The 16,400-nt window shown below is 38.2% G+C and overlaps 1 protein-coding gene across 1 annotated transcript in view; it reads left to right on the forward strand.

The window, feature by feature from the left end:
• The window catches only part of TGFBR1 (transforming growth factor beta receptor 1), a 34,836-nt gene extending 18,654 nt beyond the window's left edge, over window positions 1-16,182 (forward strand). Inside the window, exons 5-9 of the mRNA XM_054637554.2 lie at window positions 2,682-2,849; window positions 3,359-3,515; window positions 9,582-9,706; window positions 10,342-10,472; window positions 11,818-16,182. Of these exons, the coding sequence (XP_054493529.1) occupies window positions 2,682-2,849; window positions 3,359-3,515; window positions 9,582-9,706; window positions 10,342-10,472; window positions 11,818-11,943 (707 nt within the window). The 3' untranslated portion in view covers window positions 11,944-16,182. The remainder of the gene's footprint in view (window positions 1-2,681; window positions 2,850-3,358; window positions 3,516-9,581; window positions 9,707-10,341; window positions 10,473-11,817) is intronic.
• The last annotated feature ends 218 nt before the right edge of the window (window positions 16,183-16,400 follow it).

Here is a 16,400-nt window from a genome sequence, read left to right on the forward strand (position 1 = left end):
AAACAAATGTATGGCTTGTCAAATATAGTAAGGCAAGGCAAACATAGTAGGTTCCTTCTGATAGCTGGACACTGGACCTATTGCTGCATTTCAGCTTGCCTGTAATTATTTATATAATTGATTTTGATGTAACACTGTCCCTTGTTAAAATCTGGTTGAAGGGTCACGAATATGGCACATAATAGGAAAGAATCATGGTTCTTCTCAGACTGGATGGTATGCCCAGTTTATATTTCTTCTTTCGAAGGAAGTTAGGGCTTGAATATTAAAACTTGCAGGTAATACACAAGATAAAGCTGAATAGAAGAGTCTGTAACCAGCAGCATATTCCCCTTTTAGGAGGAAATGTAGTGTTAAGAGGGGAGGAACTTTATGCAAAGGCACCATAGTCTTGAATCAAAGCTGTGATAATTCTTCAGAAACTGACATCTTTTTAGAGCTTTTTAAAGACAATAGGTCTGGTAGACTAATTAAAATCTGTTTTATTTCCTTCCTTACAGCTAAGTGGCTAGTACAGACACCTGGTGAGGTATCCCAGTCCTAAGAAACAGGAGAAGAAATAAAATACAGGACTAAGTAATGAATGTGTATGATGATAATGCCCAGGAGAGGATTATTTCAGGCAGTGTAGGGTCATAACTGATGAAGCAGTAGAATAAAACCGAGTGAAGAAAATATTCTCACGTGATAAGGTTAGTTTACTTGGAACTTCTGCAGTTCTTTGTGTATTTAAGAGCATCTTTTCTGTGCCTGTGAACTCATACCTGTTTTCTAATAGTTCTGTAAGACTGTTTAGTGAAGCCCAATACTCTTGGATTGATTCCTCAGAGACCATAATTCTCTTAGGAAAAAAATCACATTTAATACTATGCTGAGTTCTATGAGTTTGTGCTTGGACATTGCCAAGTAGCAAGAGATGCAGCAGTTCTAAAAAAAATAACTTCAGATTATTTTTTTTTTAAATCTTTAATTTCTGTGTTCCTTTTTAAAAAACAGCACTTAGGCATCCCAAAAGACTCTTCCTGCAGCAGTAGTGCGTTCTACCAGTCTTGTACAGGTTGGAGTGTGTGACTATGTGACTGATTTTTTTTTTTTTTTCACCTGTCTAAACAACTTCTTTGAGACTATTCTGTACATGTAGCAAGCCAGAGTTCTCTTTCCATTATGGGAATTGTTTGAATGTATTTTTCCTACCCTGAAGTATTTGGAGGCTTTTTAATTTTGGTAGATTTTTTGATTTTTATCTTTTATTTTTAGATCTTTTTAATGGCATCACTGACTTCCCTAAAAACATCCAAATAAAAGGGATGTTTGCAAGTTTTCCCACCCCCACCAAAGTGTTAAGTTAAAGATAAGTACAAGTGTTTCTATAAAGGTGGTTTCTGTCAATCTTTAGAGCAGGCATTTGTACTTCTGGCTTTTCTAGACAAGAGTGTTCTTTGGAAAGTAAATTTTTTTCAGTATATTTGCAATAGGAAATAAGTTCTGAACTTCTTTCCCTTTTTCATTTTCTTCATATTCTTGAGCAATCTTTAGGGACTATCACATAATGAGGCATCTTTTTGATTTGTGCTGAGTGCTCTCACTTGTTCTGAGAGAATAGGGGCTATATAATTCAGGCTAGGAGTCCAACAGATGTCTTTTATGGGATAACTGCTCTTCTAAAGAGATGAAAGATTCTTCTGTAAAACTACCTGGCTATAAAAACATCTTTCAAGCCTGCCACAGGAGAGGTGCTTTTATAACACAACAAAATTGGGAAACCTATTCAGTGGCAGGATTGTTCTTTCCTAGGTATATTTCTACTTCTTAGGTAAAAAATACTTTTGCTCCCATCCTGATTTGAATTCCTTTGACAGTCTTCTTTCTGTGGCTTAAACTTAAATGTATTTTGTGTCACTGCTTTAATTATGTGAACAATTAAGTTTTTATAGGTCATTTGTATGCCTTGGGATAGCTACAAATGTATTGTGGCTCATCTTGTTTGTCATAGTTCAATCAAAAGTCAAAGCAAGCTGATTTCCTTGGTGTTTTTTGCTTTCTTTACTTTTGTGCCTCCTGGAAACCTCAATTTTGGCCAGCAATTTAGAGGTCATCGGAGGTGGGATTTAACTTTGTGTCTGGTTGCTGCTTGTAAGCTTCTACTCTAGGAGGAAAAATCCACTGTGGGAATTGTCTCCCAGGCTGATAGGTTATGGGAAGACTGAAGGAATCAGGGAGCAAAGTTTGAAACACTTTTTTTTTATTAGCCTGGACAATATTGTGCTAGACTGATAGTGATAGGATTAGTTTTGGATCACGCATTCAGCACTGTTCCCTGTGCCCCACTCTAGTAGAAAACCTAGGGAAAGGCAAGGCCTGGCTAATACCCTGAACAGTTCACCCTGAATATACACCTCAGAATTATAGTGACATCAGTTTTCTATGGTTTGTGTTTTAATTTAAATACAAGAATATTTAAGCTTTTCAGAAACTCTCCCATGGTGTTACCAACCTTTGCGGAGGCATTAAAATGTTACAGGAATAGAAGAGCCTGAGACTAATAGTAAGAGTCTAATTTACAGAGGTTACTTGCAAACCATAATTTGTTCTTCGTAAGTGTTGTATAGAAGTGGAACATGTTGTTTATTTGTCATATATCTGTGTGTATGTGTGGTATTCATGCCAGTTTTATTTTGCAGACAATGGTACATGGACTCAGCTGTGGTTAGTGTCAGACTATCACGAGCATGGATCACTCTTTGATTACCTGAACAGGTATACAGTAACAGTGGAAGGAATGATAAAATTAGCTTTGTCCACTGCCAGTGGTCTTGCTCATCTGCACATGGAAATTGTTGGCACACAAGGTAATCTTACAATTATTCTGCTTATCATGTGGATAATACTGGTTGGTTTTTTGTTTTTTTGTTTTTTTTAATGACACATAAGTAACTCATTCTACTCTGTGATGATTTCCAAATTCACAGAACTTCTTAATTTGAAAGGCTTTTTCCTTCTTTTCTCTGGTGTTGTGATGTAACAATCATTTGTACAAAATACCTGTTAAAAGGCACCAAGAAATGGTGCATGTAGCATCTTAACTTTGAGTTGAGACAATGTTTGAGTAGGATGTGCGTGCAATAAATACTAGCAGGAAAAGGGAAAGGAGCAAGTGGGGTGTAATGCAGTAAACATGAAAGGCACTTTCCTGAACAGCCAATCTACAGTGAATGATTTCAGGAGGTACTCTGGTGCACATAAAATGTCAGAACTGGAAGGAATTCTGTTCCTTCAAACAGAAGCTTGCACCAGGCTTAGAATAAAAGGAGGTTGGTTTGGAGTTTTTTTTACAAATTCTCTTTTTTTTCCTTTACAGGCAAACCAGCAATTGCCCACAGAGATTTAAAATCAAAAAACATACTGGTGAAAAAGAATGGAACATGCTGCATTGCAGACCTAGGTTTAGCGGTTAGGCACGATTCAGCTACAGACACAATTGACATTGCCCCAAATCACAGAGTGGGAACAAAAAGGTAAAATCTTTATGTGATGTATCAGGCGACTTCTATGATAAAATGCTTTGGTTTTTCTTGTCCCATATAAATTTGTATTGATAGAAATATAAACAGCAGGAAAAGGTAATGGCAGATAGAGTTCTTAGGCACTTCCTTGTCAGCCAGTATTTTAGTTAGATGGTAGGCGCTTAAAAGGCACGTTCAATGTTGGCTTGTGTAAAATGCTGAAAACTTGCTAAGTATTGTAGGGCACAAATATTAATTCAAACAATTAAGAGATTTCATGACTGATGATTTTAGAGACTTCAGTGCTCTCTTTCTCCTTCTTGCCATGTATTGCATGGAAATCAGGAGTGTAAAACAGGATATTGATAGTGACAGTAAAAAGCTGTAGTTGTCAGTGTGAAGCCTGTGTGGAAGAACATACAAGGTGCAGAGTCTTGGACACGGGGCTATCTTGGAATCACATTTTTTAAAGAAATGCAAGAAGTTAAAACAGTCATCTTTGTCATTTAATGCATAAATAGAATCTTAAGTGGATGAATCAATATAGTCTCTCTTAAAAACTTTTTCTGAATTTGAAAATACAGGTTTTTCTTGCCCTAGAAGAATTCAGAGCTGTTTAACTGAGTCAGCACAAGTGCAATAAAACTTGCTGTCAGTAATTTATCATTGGTGAACCTTCAGGCAATAATAACTGGAAGCTATAAATAAATTTCCCTTAGTAATCCATGCATCTATGCAGGATACAGAGGTAGCAGCACTAACAGTGAACCACAGCAAGCATTTTGGATGTGGACAGCTTTTCATTCTTCTAATGCCTAAAGGTTCAGTGCTGTGTCAAACTGGAGTTTGACACAGCACTGAATGTGTGACAGCTAAGCAAGCCCATATGGCCTAGCAGTGTTTGAAAAAATTGCGTTGATGTTGTCCAATCTCCAGTTTATATCACAACCACTTTTTTTTCTATATCCCTTTAGTAAGCAATACTGGGGGGGGGGGGTTGATTGAGTTTTTACAGTGAACTTAGATGCCCCTTGAGCTATGTCTTTGTGTAAGGGAAAAAACCCTTAAACATTATTTCAAGGCTCAGTTAACTAAAGCTTTTAGAATATGTACTGAAAATTTATTTTACTGATGTGTACACTGCTGAAGTTACTTTGTTCTAAAGCTCTGCTGTACTAGTCCTTTGCCAATTTTAAAAATACCACACAAATGGTCAGGCAAGATTTATTTTCTGAACTACTTCTAAATTATAAGGAACTGAGTATTATTCCTTCTCAAAGTGTCCAGTAGCAGGCTTATTTCAGAATTCATCATTACAAATTTAGCTGCATGCAGGGTGCATGCCACGTGTGATTTTTGAATATTCTACTACACCTACATGCAAAGGAAAATGACATACAAATCATTTACTTTCTTTAGTCTTGGCACTGGAGAAAGCATCCTTTCAGCTGTGTTTGCAGATCCCACTTACCAGATCTTTTCTTGCATATGCATTATTAAATTGCTTGTTCATCTGTCTTATGCTTCTTCACAAGGGTAAAGCTGTAGGAACTTTTGCTTGCTGGAGTGGGCAGCAGGAGGGCTAAATCTGTTTCCCCTTTTAAAGACATTAGTCATTTCTACCTCTCTGAAAATTTCTCATTCTTGTAAAAGGCTTAGACCCTTCTTCTTCCTCTTGTGTGTTCTTAGGTAAGTAACTGCACCTCTGATTTAATTTTTCATAGTACAGTTCAAGTCTTACCTGTTCAGTGACAGTTTTAACTCCCACTGATTGCCACTGCTGGTACCTCTTCTGCACATGGAAGCTTTGTGTACAAGTTCAGGGAGATTTGGTGAGGTCTGTTTTTCTAATGATTGTTGTAAAAATGTATGTCTAGGGAGCAAGCAGACTTACTCTTGTGTGAGTGATCAGGGTGTTGAGTCAAACTGATGATCCCTCTTTCTGACTGAATTCTCTGACTTTATTTCTTTTCTGTTCAGAGGCTTAGCTTTACCAGAGGGGTGAACTGTGTGCTTTCACAGCTCAGCCTGCAACATAAAGCAGGGAATGTGAGCTTTAAACTGAGAAGGAAATAGAATCTCTCTCTCACTCCCTGAGGCAAGTAGAAAACCCTTATTCTCCTCCTATTTTTTTAGAAGTGTGGCCCAGCTGTTACTTTTGATAGTTCAGATACGTTGTGTTTTAAAAGAATTTTGGCAGCAGATTCTTACCATGGGTGCTTCTTAGAAGTTTACCTAAACAAAATATGGGCAGAATTCTACCTTGTAGAGTGTAGGCTTGATGAAAGGAGATGCCACACATTTTGTGTATGGGTCTAGTTGATGACACAAAGCTCCCTATATGTTGTACAAGAAATTTAGACAACTAGTACTGGGCTTTTGGACTAAAAGAGATGGGAGAAAGATGTCAGCAGGCACCCAAAGTTTGGCAAGACCATGCTCAACACACTTCATACCCTTCTTTGTAGACTTATCCTTTTGTTCTTGGGTGATACTGAGCTGCAGACCTTGCTCAGAAGGTCAGAGTTACTCTATGAAACAGAGTTGCTCTCTCCAGAACCTAAGATACTGCTTCTGCCAGGCAATGCATTTCCAACACATAATCTGACAAGGAAATGCCTACTTCTCTCCCCTTTGTGTAACAGCCATGAAATGGCTGAGCTGCTGACCTCACTACACGACCTCCTTGCCTTTCGCCTCTCTTGTTCCAGCAGTAATCTCTCAACAGTCATTCACCATTCTGTGTCATGGAAGCCAAAGCCAATCTAAATGCATTGATGGAGGACCATGGTAATAGGTCAATTTGCCAATGGAACTCACGTGGGGAGGGGGATTTTTTTGCCACATTCAGGCCTCTTGTGGTCTTTCCTGTTAAAAGCCTAGTTCTTTGGATGGTTCATGGAAGTCGAGAGAATCTCCTTTACTGCTTGTTTAGTGTTTCCGGCTGACATCTTGCACAATGGTTGGGGTTTCTAGTTACTGTTTTTTCAGGTCCATCACTCTTTTCATCCTCATGGCATCTTAAGATAGATCAAATATTCTTTCTGCTAGGCTCCAAGATAATCACTTAGTGTCAAGCACATGAAGTACCATAAGAGTATCCTGTAATGCAGAATCCTTGGTGAGCATTAAGGTGTTCACCACAATCTTCTATTCTTGATTAAAACATCTTTGATACGGGTGGACCAGAACAATTTGAGCCTTGTCCATATCAAAGATTGCAGCAATACTTAATACTCCACTTCCGCTCAATAAATACTGTCAAAGTAAACCTTACACTCAACTCAGACAGTTGTCCTCTGCTTGTGCTGTGTTTATTACTTGTGAGGAATTTGTGTGCCTTAGGAGAACTCTCATCTCAGCAAACTTTGTTGAAGTTCTGGGTAATTCAGAACAAATGCAACTATTTGTTGCATTTTTTTACATATCTTGATAGCCCTTGCTTCCTTATATCTATGTAATTTCTGTAGTACTGAGGGAGTCCTGAAATTTCTTTTAAGCAGTGTGTCTTGCATTCTGCCTACCATCCCTGATACTGGAAAAGAAAATCCTACAATGCTGTTGATTAAATGAAACAATGTCTAGGCTTCTGTGGCTGTTCCAGAGGTAGAGCTATTGCCTGGCAATGTATTCCACACTCCAGTATTCTGCACTTGTTGCTTTTTTACCACTCAACACTGCTCTTCAAAGCCCAGGTGCCACTGTTGGCCTGCTTCATTGGTATGTCGGCTTGAGACTGCTGGGGCGGTGATGTGGAGAAACACACTGAACTCTGCTAAACATCACATACTGGATTTAGCTGCCAGAACCCAATCAGAATGAGAGAGCAGTGCTACCACTGATGTTGACTTGATGCAGCAAATAACATTCACTCTTGCCAGCAGCCAGCAGGGATGCTGCTGTCAGTAGCTCTTGCAGTAAGGTCTGCGCTGATGTTTTGCTTGGTGTTCCCATGTCAGACTTACTCACTAAACAAGGTAACAATCACTTGGATGCCATGATGGGTTTTGAGGCCTTGTTTCTTAAGAGAAACTTTGTTACTGATGTTTCACCTTGCAGGAAAGGTGGGTAAACCAAATTGATGAGCACAGTTGTTAATTTGTAGCCCATGTAACTTGCTAATTTTTTAAAAAGCAAGGTTTAGGGTGGGATTTGCAAACTATATGATGAAAAATTGGGCACTGCAATGATAGTGGGCCTTTGTCAAGAAATTTTTAATGGTGCTGGTTTCTTAACTTCTTGTTAAGAAACTTCTTGTCTACTCCTGCTTTAGGCTTGTTAGGGGATATTTTAGGTGGCTGCTATAGTTTTTCAGATTACAGGAAGTGGGGCTTCCTCTAGCCTGACCCTTGGAGGGTAGGCTAGAGGAAGCTGGTGTGTTCCAAAGGGCTAGGGCTCTGTTCATCTGAGGCCCGTGAATGTGGCTGCTGCTTTCTTCCTTGGGATCCAACCAGTCATACACAGACACATATTGTACTGATAGGGCTGATTATACAGATTGCTGCGCACCATGTGCTGTCTTCAACACCCACATGAAACACTGTCAGAACTTGTATAAAACATAACTATAGACAGCCAAGTCTCCTGCCTTCTCTTCAGCTGATCAGGATCGAACTTCATTAGAGAAAGTACATACTCCCTTCTGCAGCCTCACAACTCCATGCATGTTTATGAGCCCCTCAACCATCCATCCAAGGCTTGCTGTGTCTAATACTCTGAGCTCCATGGATCTCATACTCACCTGCTGGGTTAATCCACAGCAGCAAACAGCTGATGTATTTGTATGCATGCCTACCTGCATGGATTCCCTCAAATATCAGCATGGGCTCTTGTCCTGGCAAATATCCCTGCCTGGATGCTGACTAGACCAGCTTGAAGGTTGCTAGTTAATTACAGTCCTGCACAGCAGCTGTGCAGGGTTGGAGAAATGCAAATCTTCTTGCTCAGCCCAGCAGCTGGTACCCAGTCTGTGACTCCCGCTCCAGTTGCTGGTGCTGAGAGACCCTTATGTTGTTGTTCTATTATTTCTCTAGAGTTTCATAATGATATTATCTGATTTCTAAAGTCTATACCTCCTCAGTGTGTTCGTATGGCTGCAGATCCTCACTGACTCCTTCTGCTGCATGCTGTTCTCTCTCAGGTCAGGGCTCCTCCAAGACTCTCCCCGACTGGCTAACCTGCCCCCTTTTATCCCAGTCATCTTCATTGGTTACAGCTGCAGCCCAATTAAGGACATCGCAGCTGCAGCCCATCAAGGGCAACCAGGACCTCTGGGGCAAAGCCTCTATACAGATATTCTAATACAATACATTTCCTCTACTATACCCTTACTCTGTTTTTCTTGTCCCCTTTCTCTGCTGTAGCTGGTGCCTGTAAGCTGTGACCATGAAGCCTGTGGTCCATGGTTTTATTTCAGTAGCTGAAGCAGACCCACTCGTTTGTTCCAGTTACTGGTACCAGGGTTTCCTTCACCTTCTATCAGACTACAGTTGCTGGCCCAGAATTCATTCACAGAATGACCACTAGCTCCAGATAGGTGCTCTTACCACCTGCAGACATGCACCTAGGACCTGTAGTTCCCGTTCCAGCTACTGATGTTGGGCCCTTCCTTCTCTGTAGTTTCAGCTTCATCCCTTATGCTGCTGCAGTTGCTCAACCTGAACAGACCCATGCCTGCCTCCAGCTGCTGACACACAGTTCTTAGAGAGCATGTGCACATGGGCTTGAGAGTGAGATTGCAGAGAATAGTTAGGATTTAATTAAATAGGATATACTGATGAGCATGTGCAGACTGGAGACTTCTGTTCTTTGTCACTGTCTCAGTTGTGCCTTCTCTATCAGGTTTATAGCTCTAGTTTGTTTCACATTTTACTTATTCACCCTATTTCTCTGCTTGTTTCTCTCAGTTTACTTATCCCTTTACATTGAATTATCTCTGATTGGATAATCTTAATGAAAGAGAATTTTCTTTTATCTCCTTTTCCACAAAAATACATTATTTTGTATTTGAGCTGATCAGTAGTGCTGAATTTTTTATATTCTTAAGTGTTTATGAAATATTTTTTTTTTTCCACACAGGTACATGGCTCCTGAAGTCCTAGATGATTCCATAAATATGAAACATTTTGAGTCATTCAAACGAGCAGACATCTATGCAATGGGATTAGTGTTTTGGGAAATAGCTCGGCGGTGTTCAATTGGTGGTACGTGGCAATCTTTATAAAATGGGACGTATTAGGGAATTATGAGGAACTTAAACTTATTCAGGTTCTGAAAACAGTTTGCTCAAAAAACAGTGCAAAGTAATAGCCAGTTGATCTCAGACTTTCTAGTTGTTAATCCTGTAAATGATAAATGGTCTATTCAACCTCTTTCTAAATTGACAGACCGTACTTGTTGAAGAAAATAGGAAATATTATTCTTTTTTTCCAAATATTTACATAGAAGGGAGAAAAGAGTAAAATATAGTACTCTTGTGAGCAAGAGGCAAGCACCACAAGACCTAGCTATAATGTGTTCAGATAAATCTATATCTTATTTAAAATGAAGCATGCTGTTATCAATTATGTGCTCTGAAGAAGCATGTTTTTAGTATAGCATGTGAAAGATTTGATGTAGCTTCTATCTCTTCCAATTTTATAAATTTTAGATCCTTGAAGGGTAATGTAAATACTTCTAAGGTGTGGTTAAGGATTTTTATTTATTAGTCAGTTGTTGGGATGTAACTTTTAAAAATGAAAACCAAGAACTGGTAGGGTACTGATAAGGAACACAGTAAAAAGTGAAGAATACATAATCCAGTGTTAGCTAAAATAAAGCTATTTTCAACCTGTTACAGGAATCCATGAAGATTACCAGTTGCCATACTATGACCTTGTTCCTTCAGATCCTTCTGTTGAAGAAATGAGGAAAGTTGTGTGTGAACAGAAGTTAAGGCCCAATATTCCAAACAGATGGCAGAGCTGTGAGGTATTAACTAACCTTGCTAAAGCTGCTTTAATGGACACTAGAGCTTTTAGTGATTTCAGTGGCTTAAAAATCTTGCTTATTGTTGAAGGCAGAAGAGCTGCTTTTAGAGAACTTAATTAATTTCATTCTAATCATTATGGTCTTACTAAAAGCATTGTTCCTTGGTTATACAGAAGTATTTAAATGTAATTTCATAAAAATTAATAGCTAACTCTGCATGGAGGATTCTAGGATCCCTTCCTGTGAAGCATAGATGATGCTAATATAAATTACAGCTAGTCTCAATTACATTATGCAGGAAGCATCATTGTAAATAAATTGTACTGTGTCTGGCTGGGATTGAGTCAGCGTCCTTCATAGCAGGCTGCATAATGCTGTGTTTTGGATTTGTGGCCAAAACAGTCTGATAGCACACTAATGGTTTAGCTGTTGCTGAGCAGTGCTTACATAGCTTCAAGGCATTTTCCGTTTCTCAGGTAGGTTGGGGGTGGACAAGAGCATGAGAGGGAGCAGAGCCAGGACAGCTGACCCAAACTGGTCAGAGGGAATATTCCATAGCATTGCTCTGTCACAACCAGTGACTCACAGCTTGGGACAACAGTGCGCTGCAGGAGCAGCAAGGTACTGATAAGGATGAGGTGCTTTGGATAGAGGAGCGAACCTGGGTTGTGGCATGTGTGGAATTAATGCATGGCTAAGAGTTGGGCAAGAGCACAAAGGAAGGAGAAAAGGTGGTGAATGCACCAGCAAACTGTGAGACAGGTAGTTATCAGGATTAAAATGACTAAGGTAATACTGCATTCATGGTACTTTGGAGCTGTTACTTTATTTAATCTGCCGTTTTTGTTATTTGCCTTAGTACAAAGAACATGTAGAAGGACTCAGATTTGAAAGACTGGCTCTCTGAAGGATAAAAATACTTCAAAAATTTTTAGAATCCTTGCAGAGCTTCAATCTGAGGAAGACAGCTCATGAACTTAATTGCTATGCATTGAAGTAACTCCTTAACTGCATGTACAATTTAAAATAGTGTATTTTTGTCTGATGTGAAAATTCAGAAAACAGTTACAGACAAGCTAATAATTGTTCATTAAAATATTATTATGGGCCAAAATCTACTGAAAAATATCAAGTTTGCTCTACAGTGTTTAGAGAGTTTTACTTTTCTGCAAATAAAGTAAGTTTTTTGTTTTTTTGGTTTTTTTTTTTAAACAGTACACTCTCCTATGCACCTGTAGTACTAGTAATGGATTTCAGAAATGCCTGAAGAGTCTAAGACAGAGCAGCAGTTACATGGGCTACACTGGAATAGCAGTGCATCTGATGACTTGTGTTTCCTTTGCAGGCATTACGAGTGATGGCAAAAATTATGCGGGAATGCTGGTATGCCAACGGAGCTGCTCGGCTGACAGCTTTGCGCATTAAGAAAACATTATCACAACTTAGTCAACAGGAGGGGATCAAGATGTAATCCTGGATTTGCTACCGAAGAACACTGTAAAAATCCCTATCTGCACCAGAGTGGCGTGCTAAGAAGGTTAATTGTTCTACCTCACTGGGGGAACAGAAGGATATTGCTGCCTTTTAATACTTCATAGGAACGTCACTTCTTAGGATTTTTGTGGATGTGCTAAACAATTGTGTTGGGTCTTTCTGTGCACTATAAACCTCTTTCCCAGTTTATTTACAAAACATCATGTAGTCTAGTTTCATTTATCTATAATTTTTTCATTTGGGAAGTTAATAGCTGGTCATTGCTAGTTAAATGTGCTAAAAGTAGGAGGTCACTTCTAAAATGAAACTGGTTCGCTATATTGTTCTGCAGTGCATTGATGGCTCTTAAAGCAACTTTATTCCTGCCTGGTACATTGACTACTCTGAACCACTGTCTTGATTCCTTGATTCAGATTGTGAATGTACTATTGGAGTATACCTTGCTAGCTATTACATCTTTTGGACTCTTATCTTGACTTACAAATTGACCTCATTCAGTTGTGGGAACATAACTTATGCAACTATACTTTATACGTGATTACTGGGTTTTTTCCACTTTTTCAGAACATTACATTGCCTTCAAAATAGATTGTATTAACACCAGTAAGTGCCACTTTTGAGTCTTTTAATGCAAAATAGTAGGGATGTACAAAGCCTATGGTACTTTTGGTTTCAAAAATACAAGTTAAAAGTTGTTCCTTTGCCTAGCTAAGTGCTAAATCTCACTCATTGCAACAGTGAGTACATAATTGATAAAATATCTTCAATTTTACCAAAATCTGACTCTTGAAACCACTGTAGGAGTTTAAATAGTGTAAGCTAGTAAATTCACTGTCATATTTTGTAATTTTCAAGTTATGAGTCATAATTATGTAGGAGATTTTTTTTTAATCAAGTGGTACTTCTAAAATGCTTGAAGTACCTATCTACTTCAGAAAAGTAGCAAGAAAAGTAAAATGTTAAGGGAGATTTTGCTTCATTAAATAAATATGAAAAGCGTATTTTCTGTGCAGTTCTGCTGAGTCTTAAGACTCAAAGAACAATATTTGCAATTACACAATGATTAAATGCACCTGTCATTAGAGAAAAGTTATTTGGGCTTTTGTACTAGACAGTTCAAAGCTGCTTGTAAGTTTTATGTGCATGTATGTTGTGTGTGCCTCATACACAATGTGGTGAGCTAGAGAAGGTGGTGAGCTGCAGGTCTTTGGATACAAATATCAGGGGATTCCAGCAATCCTCTTCATTGTTAGAAGAACAAAGCTTATGGTGACTTGTGTTGTCGTAAGAACACAGAAGAATATGCATGGCTTTAGTCTAGATTTCCCTGAGTTTTTAAGAGTATCATAGTATTTTCACAAACTTGTTTAGAAATTAAATTGCTTCCTGCCCAAATGTACAACAAAAACCTGCTGTTACCAGGATATTTTTTTAATTGCAATTTTAGCAAGAGTCTGGTTGGCCTTTGGTTTCATTAATGTCCAAAACAGTAGTATTTCAGTATGTAAATGAGCCTGGTAATTAATATGCTGCCTAACCTGCCACTCTTCAGAACACATCAGTGCCCATCTCATTACGCAGCACACATTGTAACCTTTAACTCAGCTTCCTGTTCATCCCTTGGCATAGAGCCCTCTGAGAGTTTCTTACCAAGAGGGTGGCAGTGGCAGGGTGGTTGCTGGCTGCAGCACAGTCGAGTTCTGTGCCATGGTGATGTGTGGCAGCTCAAGCAGGAAGAGGAATGAGGCCCAGGAAGAAGATGCTACATAGGTGACACGAGCCTTACCCAAGAAAAGCCTTAACTGTTAATTTTTGTTTATTTCTATATTCTTACTGCTTGCTTGGAGATGAGTTTAAACTATGTCAGAATTACAGACCTTCAGAGGTCAAACTGCAAATAATGAAATGCTTTTGTCAACAAAAAAATGAGTGAGTTTATTCTTACTGGAAGACGGTATCCAGGAGAAAAGGGAAAAATAAGAGAGGTTCTTAGAAACCAATTAGGCTTAAACATACATGCAGCTGTCACACTTATGTTTGGCATTATCTGACAAGTGAGGCTTATGTGCTTCAGGCCTCTGTCAATCAAAGCCGGATTAAAAATTACTTCATATAGGTATTTTAAATAAAATATGCCTTTGTGTGCATGGATAGTTGTGCACCACAGAGTTTTTCAATTAAATGTAAAAAAAAAAAATTGAATATAACATAACTCCCAAGCCTCTCTTCTTGGCAGCCTCTCTGGAAAATTCTATGTATTTGTACTGAAACTTTAAAAAACAGGTCATCATGAAAATAGATCAGGGTCTCCATCTAATTTCAAAGGCTGCCTAGGTAGCAACTTTTTTTGTTTTGTAACTTTGTTACGTTTCAAGTTTTCATAGGTGTCCTGGGGTCCTTACTGCAGTTACAAATGGTACAGCTCCTACTTCAGAAATATCAGGCCCTGGTGTGCCTCAGATCTCTATAGTAATTTTGGTAGTAACAGGAGTGTTTACAGTATAATTAATCAAATAATTTTTAGTGACTCTTTTTAGCACCCACAAAACCTTATCAGCAAAACATTTAATTTCCTAAAAGATACAGAACCGTTCTGTTGCATTTTAAAGAGGATGTACAGCAACTGGACAGCCTTATGGTATGCAGATGATTCTGTCAACAATATAACTGTGTGTTATATTGTATCAACCACCTGCAAATCTTTACTCTCCTGAATTGCTCTTACTTTGTTTAAGATTTAGCTCTGTAATAGAAGCTTGCAAAAACAAAGCACAGAAGGATGCTTGATACTGTGTTATGACCTAAGGAACAGTGTTTTAGAACAACTTTATAATTCCTATTGGGCTGCAGAACGGGAAAATTCTGAATAGAGCTATATGTATCCTCAGTTCTGACACCACAACTTCAAGCTTTGTTCTTCTTTTCCATTGTATGAACTGAACACCTTTTACAAAGGCTGTGTCTGTATATATTATGTAACTTTAAATGTTACCTGTGTAAGATCATATCTTATATATATGGACACAGGTACACATAAGTATTTTTTAAACTAAGATTGTAATATCACCAGATCTGCTCTTGGAAATCCAGGGGGACCAAAATATTTTAGCATTCAAAATATTAATTTTGTATCATTTCAAGTATATACCAAAACAGTTTCTGATTAATATTGATGCAAATGTTTATTGTAAATATTACATACATTACACATTCACTTAAGTTTTGTGGATTTAATCAACTTTACATTTTAGTAGCATTGAAGCCTCAGTTTGGTTTACAGACTTGTGACCAGATGGATATGGACATGGAGAACAAGGAGCATTGGAAATAGTCTGATGCTGAAAAGCCTGAGATGTCATTTTTGAAATGCTGGAATTCTTCAGGGACCCTCCAACCTTAAAAGCTGGAATTCTGGGATGTTTCTCAAGCAGACTCTCCAAGTATGACACACTGTCACCCTCCTATGGTTCTGCTTGTAATCCTAAGAAAGACTTTGTATATAAGTAAAGACGTTGGTATCGACTGTATGGGGACATGAAGGTGTCAAATGAAGTAAGAGGCTATTTTATTTTTTCAGTAATGGCTCTGAGTATGATTGCCATGAAATTCACCTTTTAGTTAGTTCCTTGTTTATATTGTGCCATTGAAATGATTGCAAGATGTTAATCATTTTGTGTTTAAAAAACAAGCAAACAAAAAAATCCCTTCACCATATCCATTGCTTTAAACTCAAATTACCTCTTAAAAGACCAAGGTACATTTACCTCATGTGTATATAATGTTTAATATTTTTCAGAATGTTCTCCAGGTTTGCAGTTACATGTTTCTAGAAATATGTTTATTGCTAAATTTACAACTTCAGTGGTACTAAGTGTATTATCTGGTGCCCCAAAACACTTTATTTTCTTTATTTTATTGTATTAGCAAGTTTGCTGCTTTGTCACTGTAGCACCTGCCCTTACATAGCTGTGTTGATACTGCCTTGTAAATTTTACTTTTTGGATGATTTGAGGATCCTGTACAGATGAGTGTCACTTTTTTAAACCTTACCAAATTGTGCATTTCCCTTACATTTCTGAAAAAATGTATTGTATTTGTAGAGTATACATTTCAATGGATTGTAAATAGGACAGTAGAAGAGTGGATGCTTATGTTAAGTGCTAACACTACAGTAGAGAGATTATAGCAGTGAAAATAAATAACTTTTTTCAAAATCCATGAGTTGTCTTTCAGAACAAGAAGTTGCAGGTAGATACAGGTTTGTGTGTGATGTTCTTACCTGCTAATGTGTGTGTTTATCGTGAGTTCCTTTCCTCAGAAGGAATTTCTTCTAGTACAAAAATGCTAAAAGGATTTGCTACTGCTGAGGCAGTCCACCTCATCTGTGCAATATGTACGTAATGCTAAAGTGCCTGCTCTTCCTTGCCTCCTACA

This window comes from Agelaius phoeniceus, chromosome 1 (assembly GCF_051311805.1).
Source record: "Agelaius phoeniceus isolate bAgePho1 chromosome 1, bAgePho1.hap1, whole genome shotgun sequence".
Taxonomy (NCBI): Eukaryota; Metazoa; Chordata; class Aves; order Passeriformes; family Icteridae; genus Agelaius; species Agelaius phoeniceus.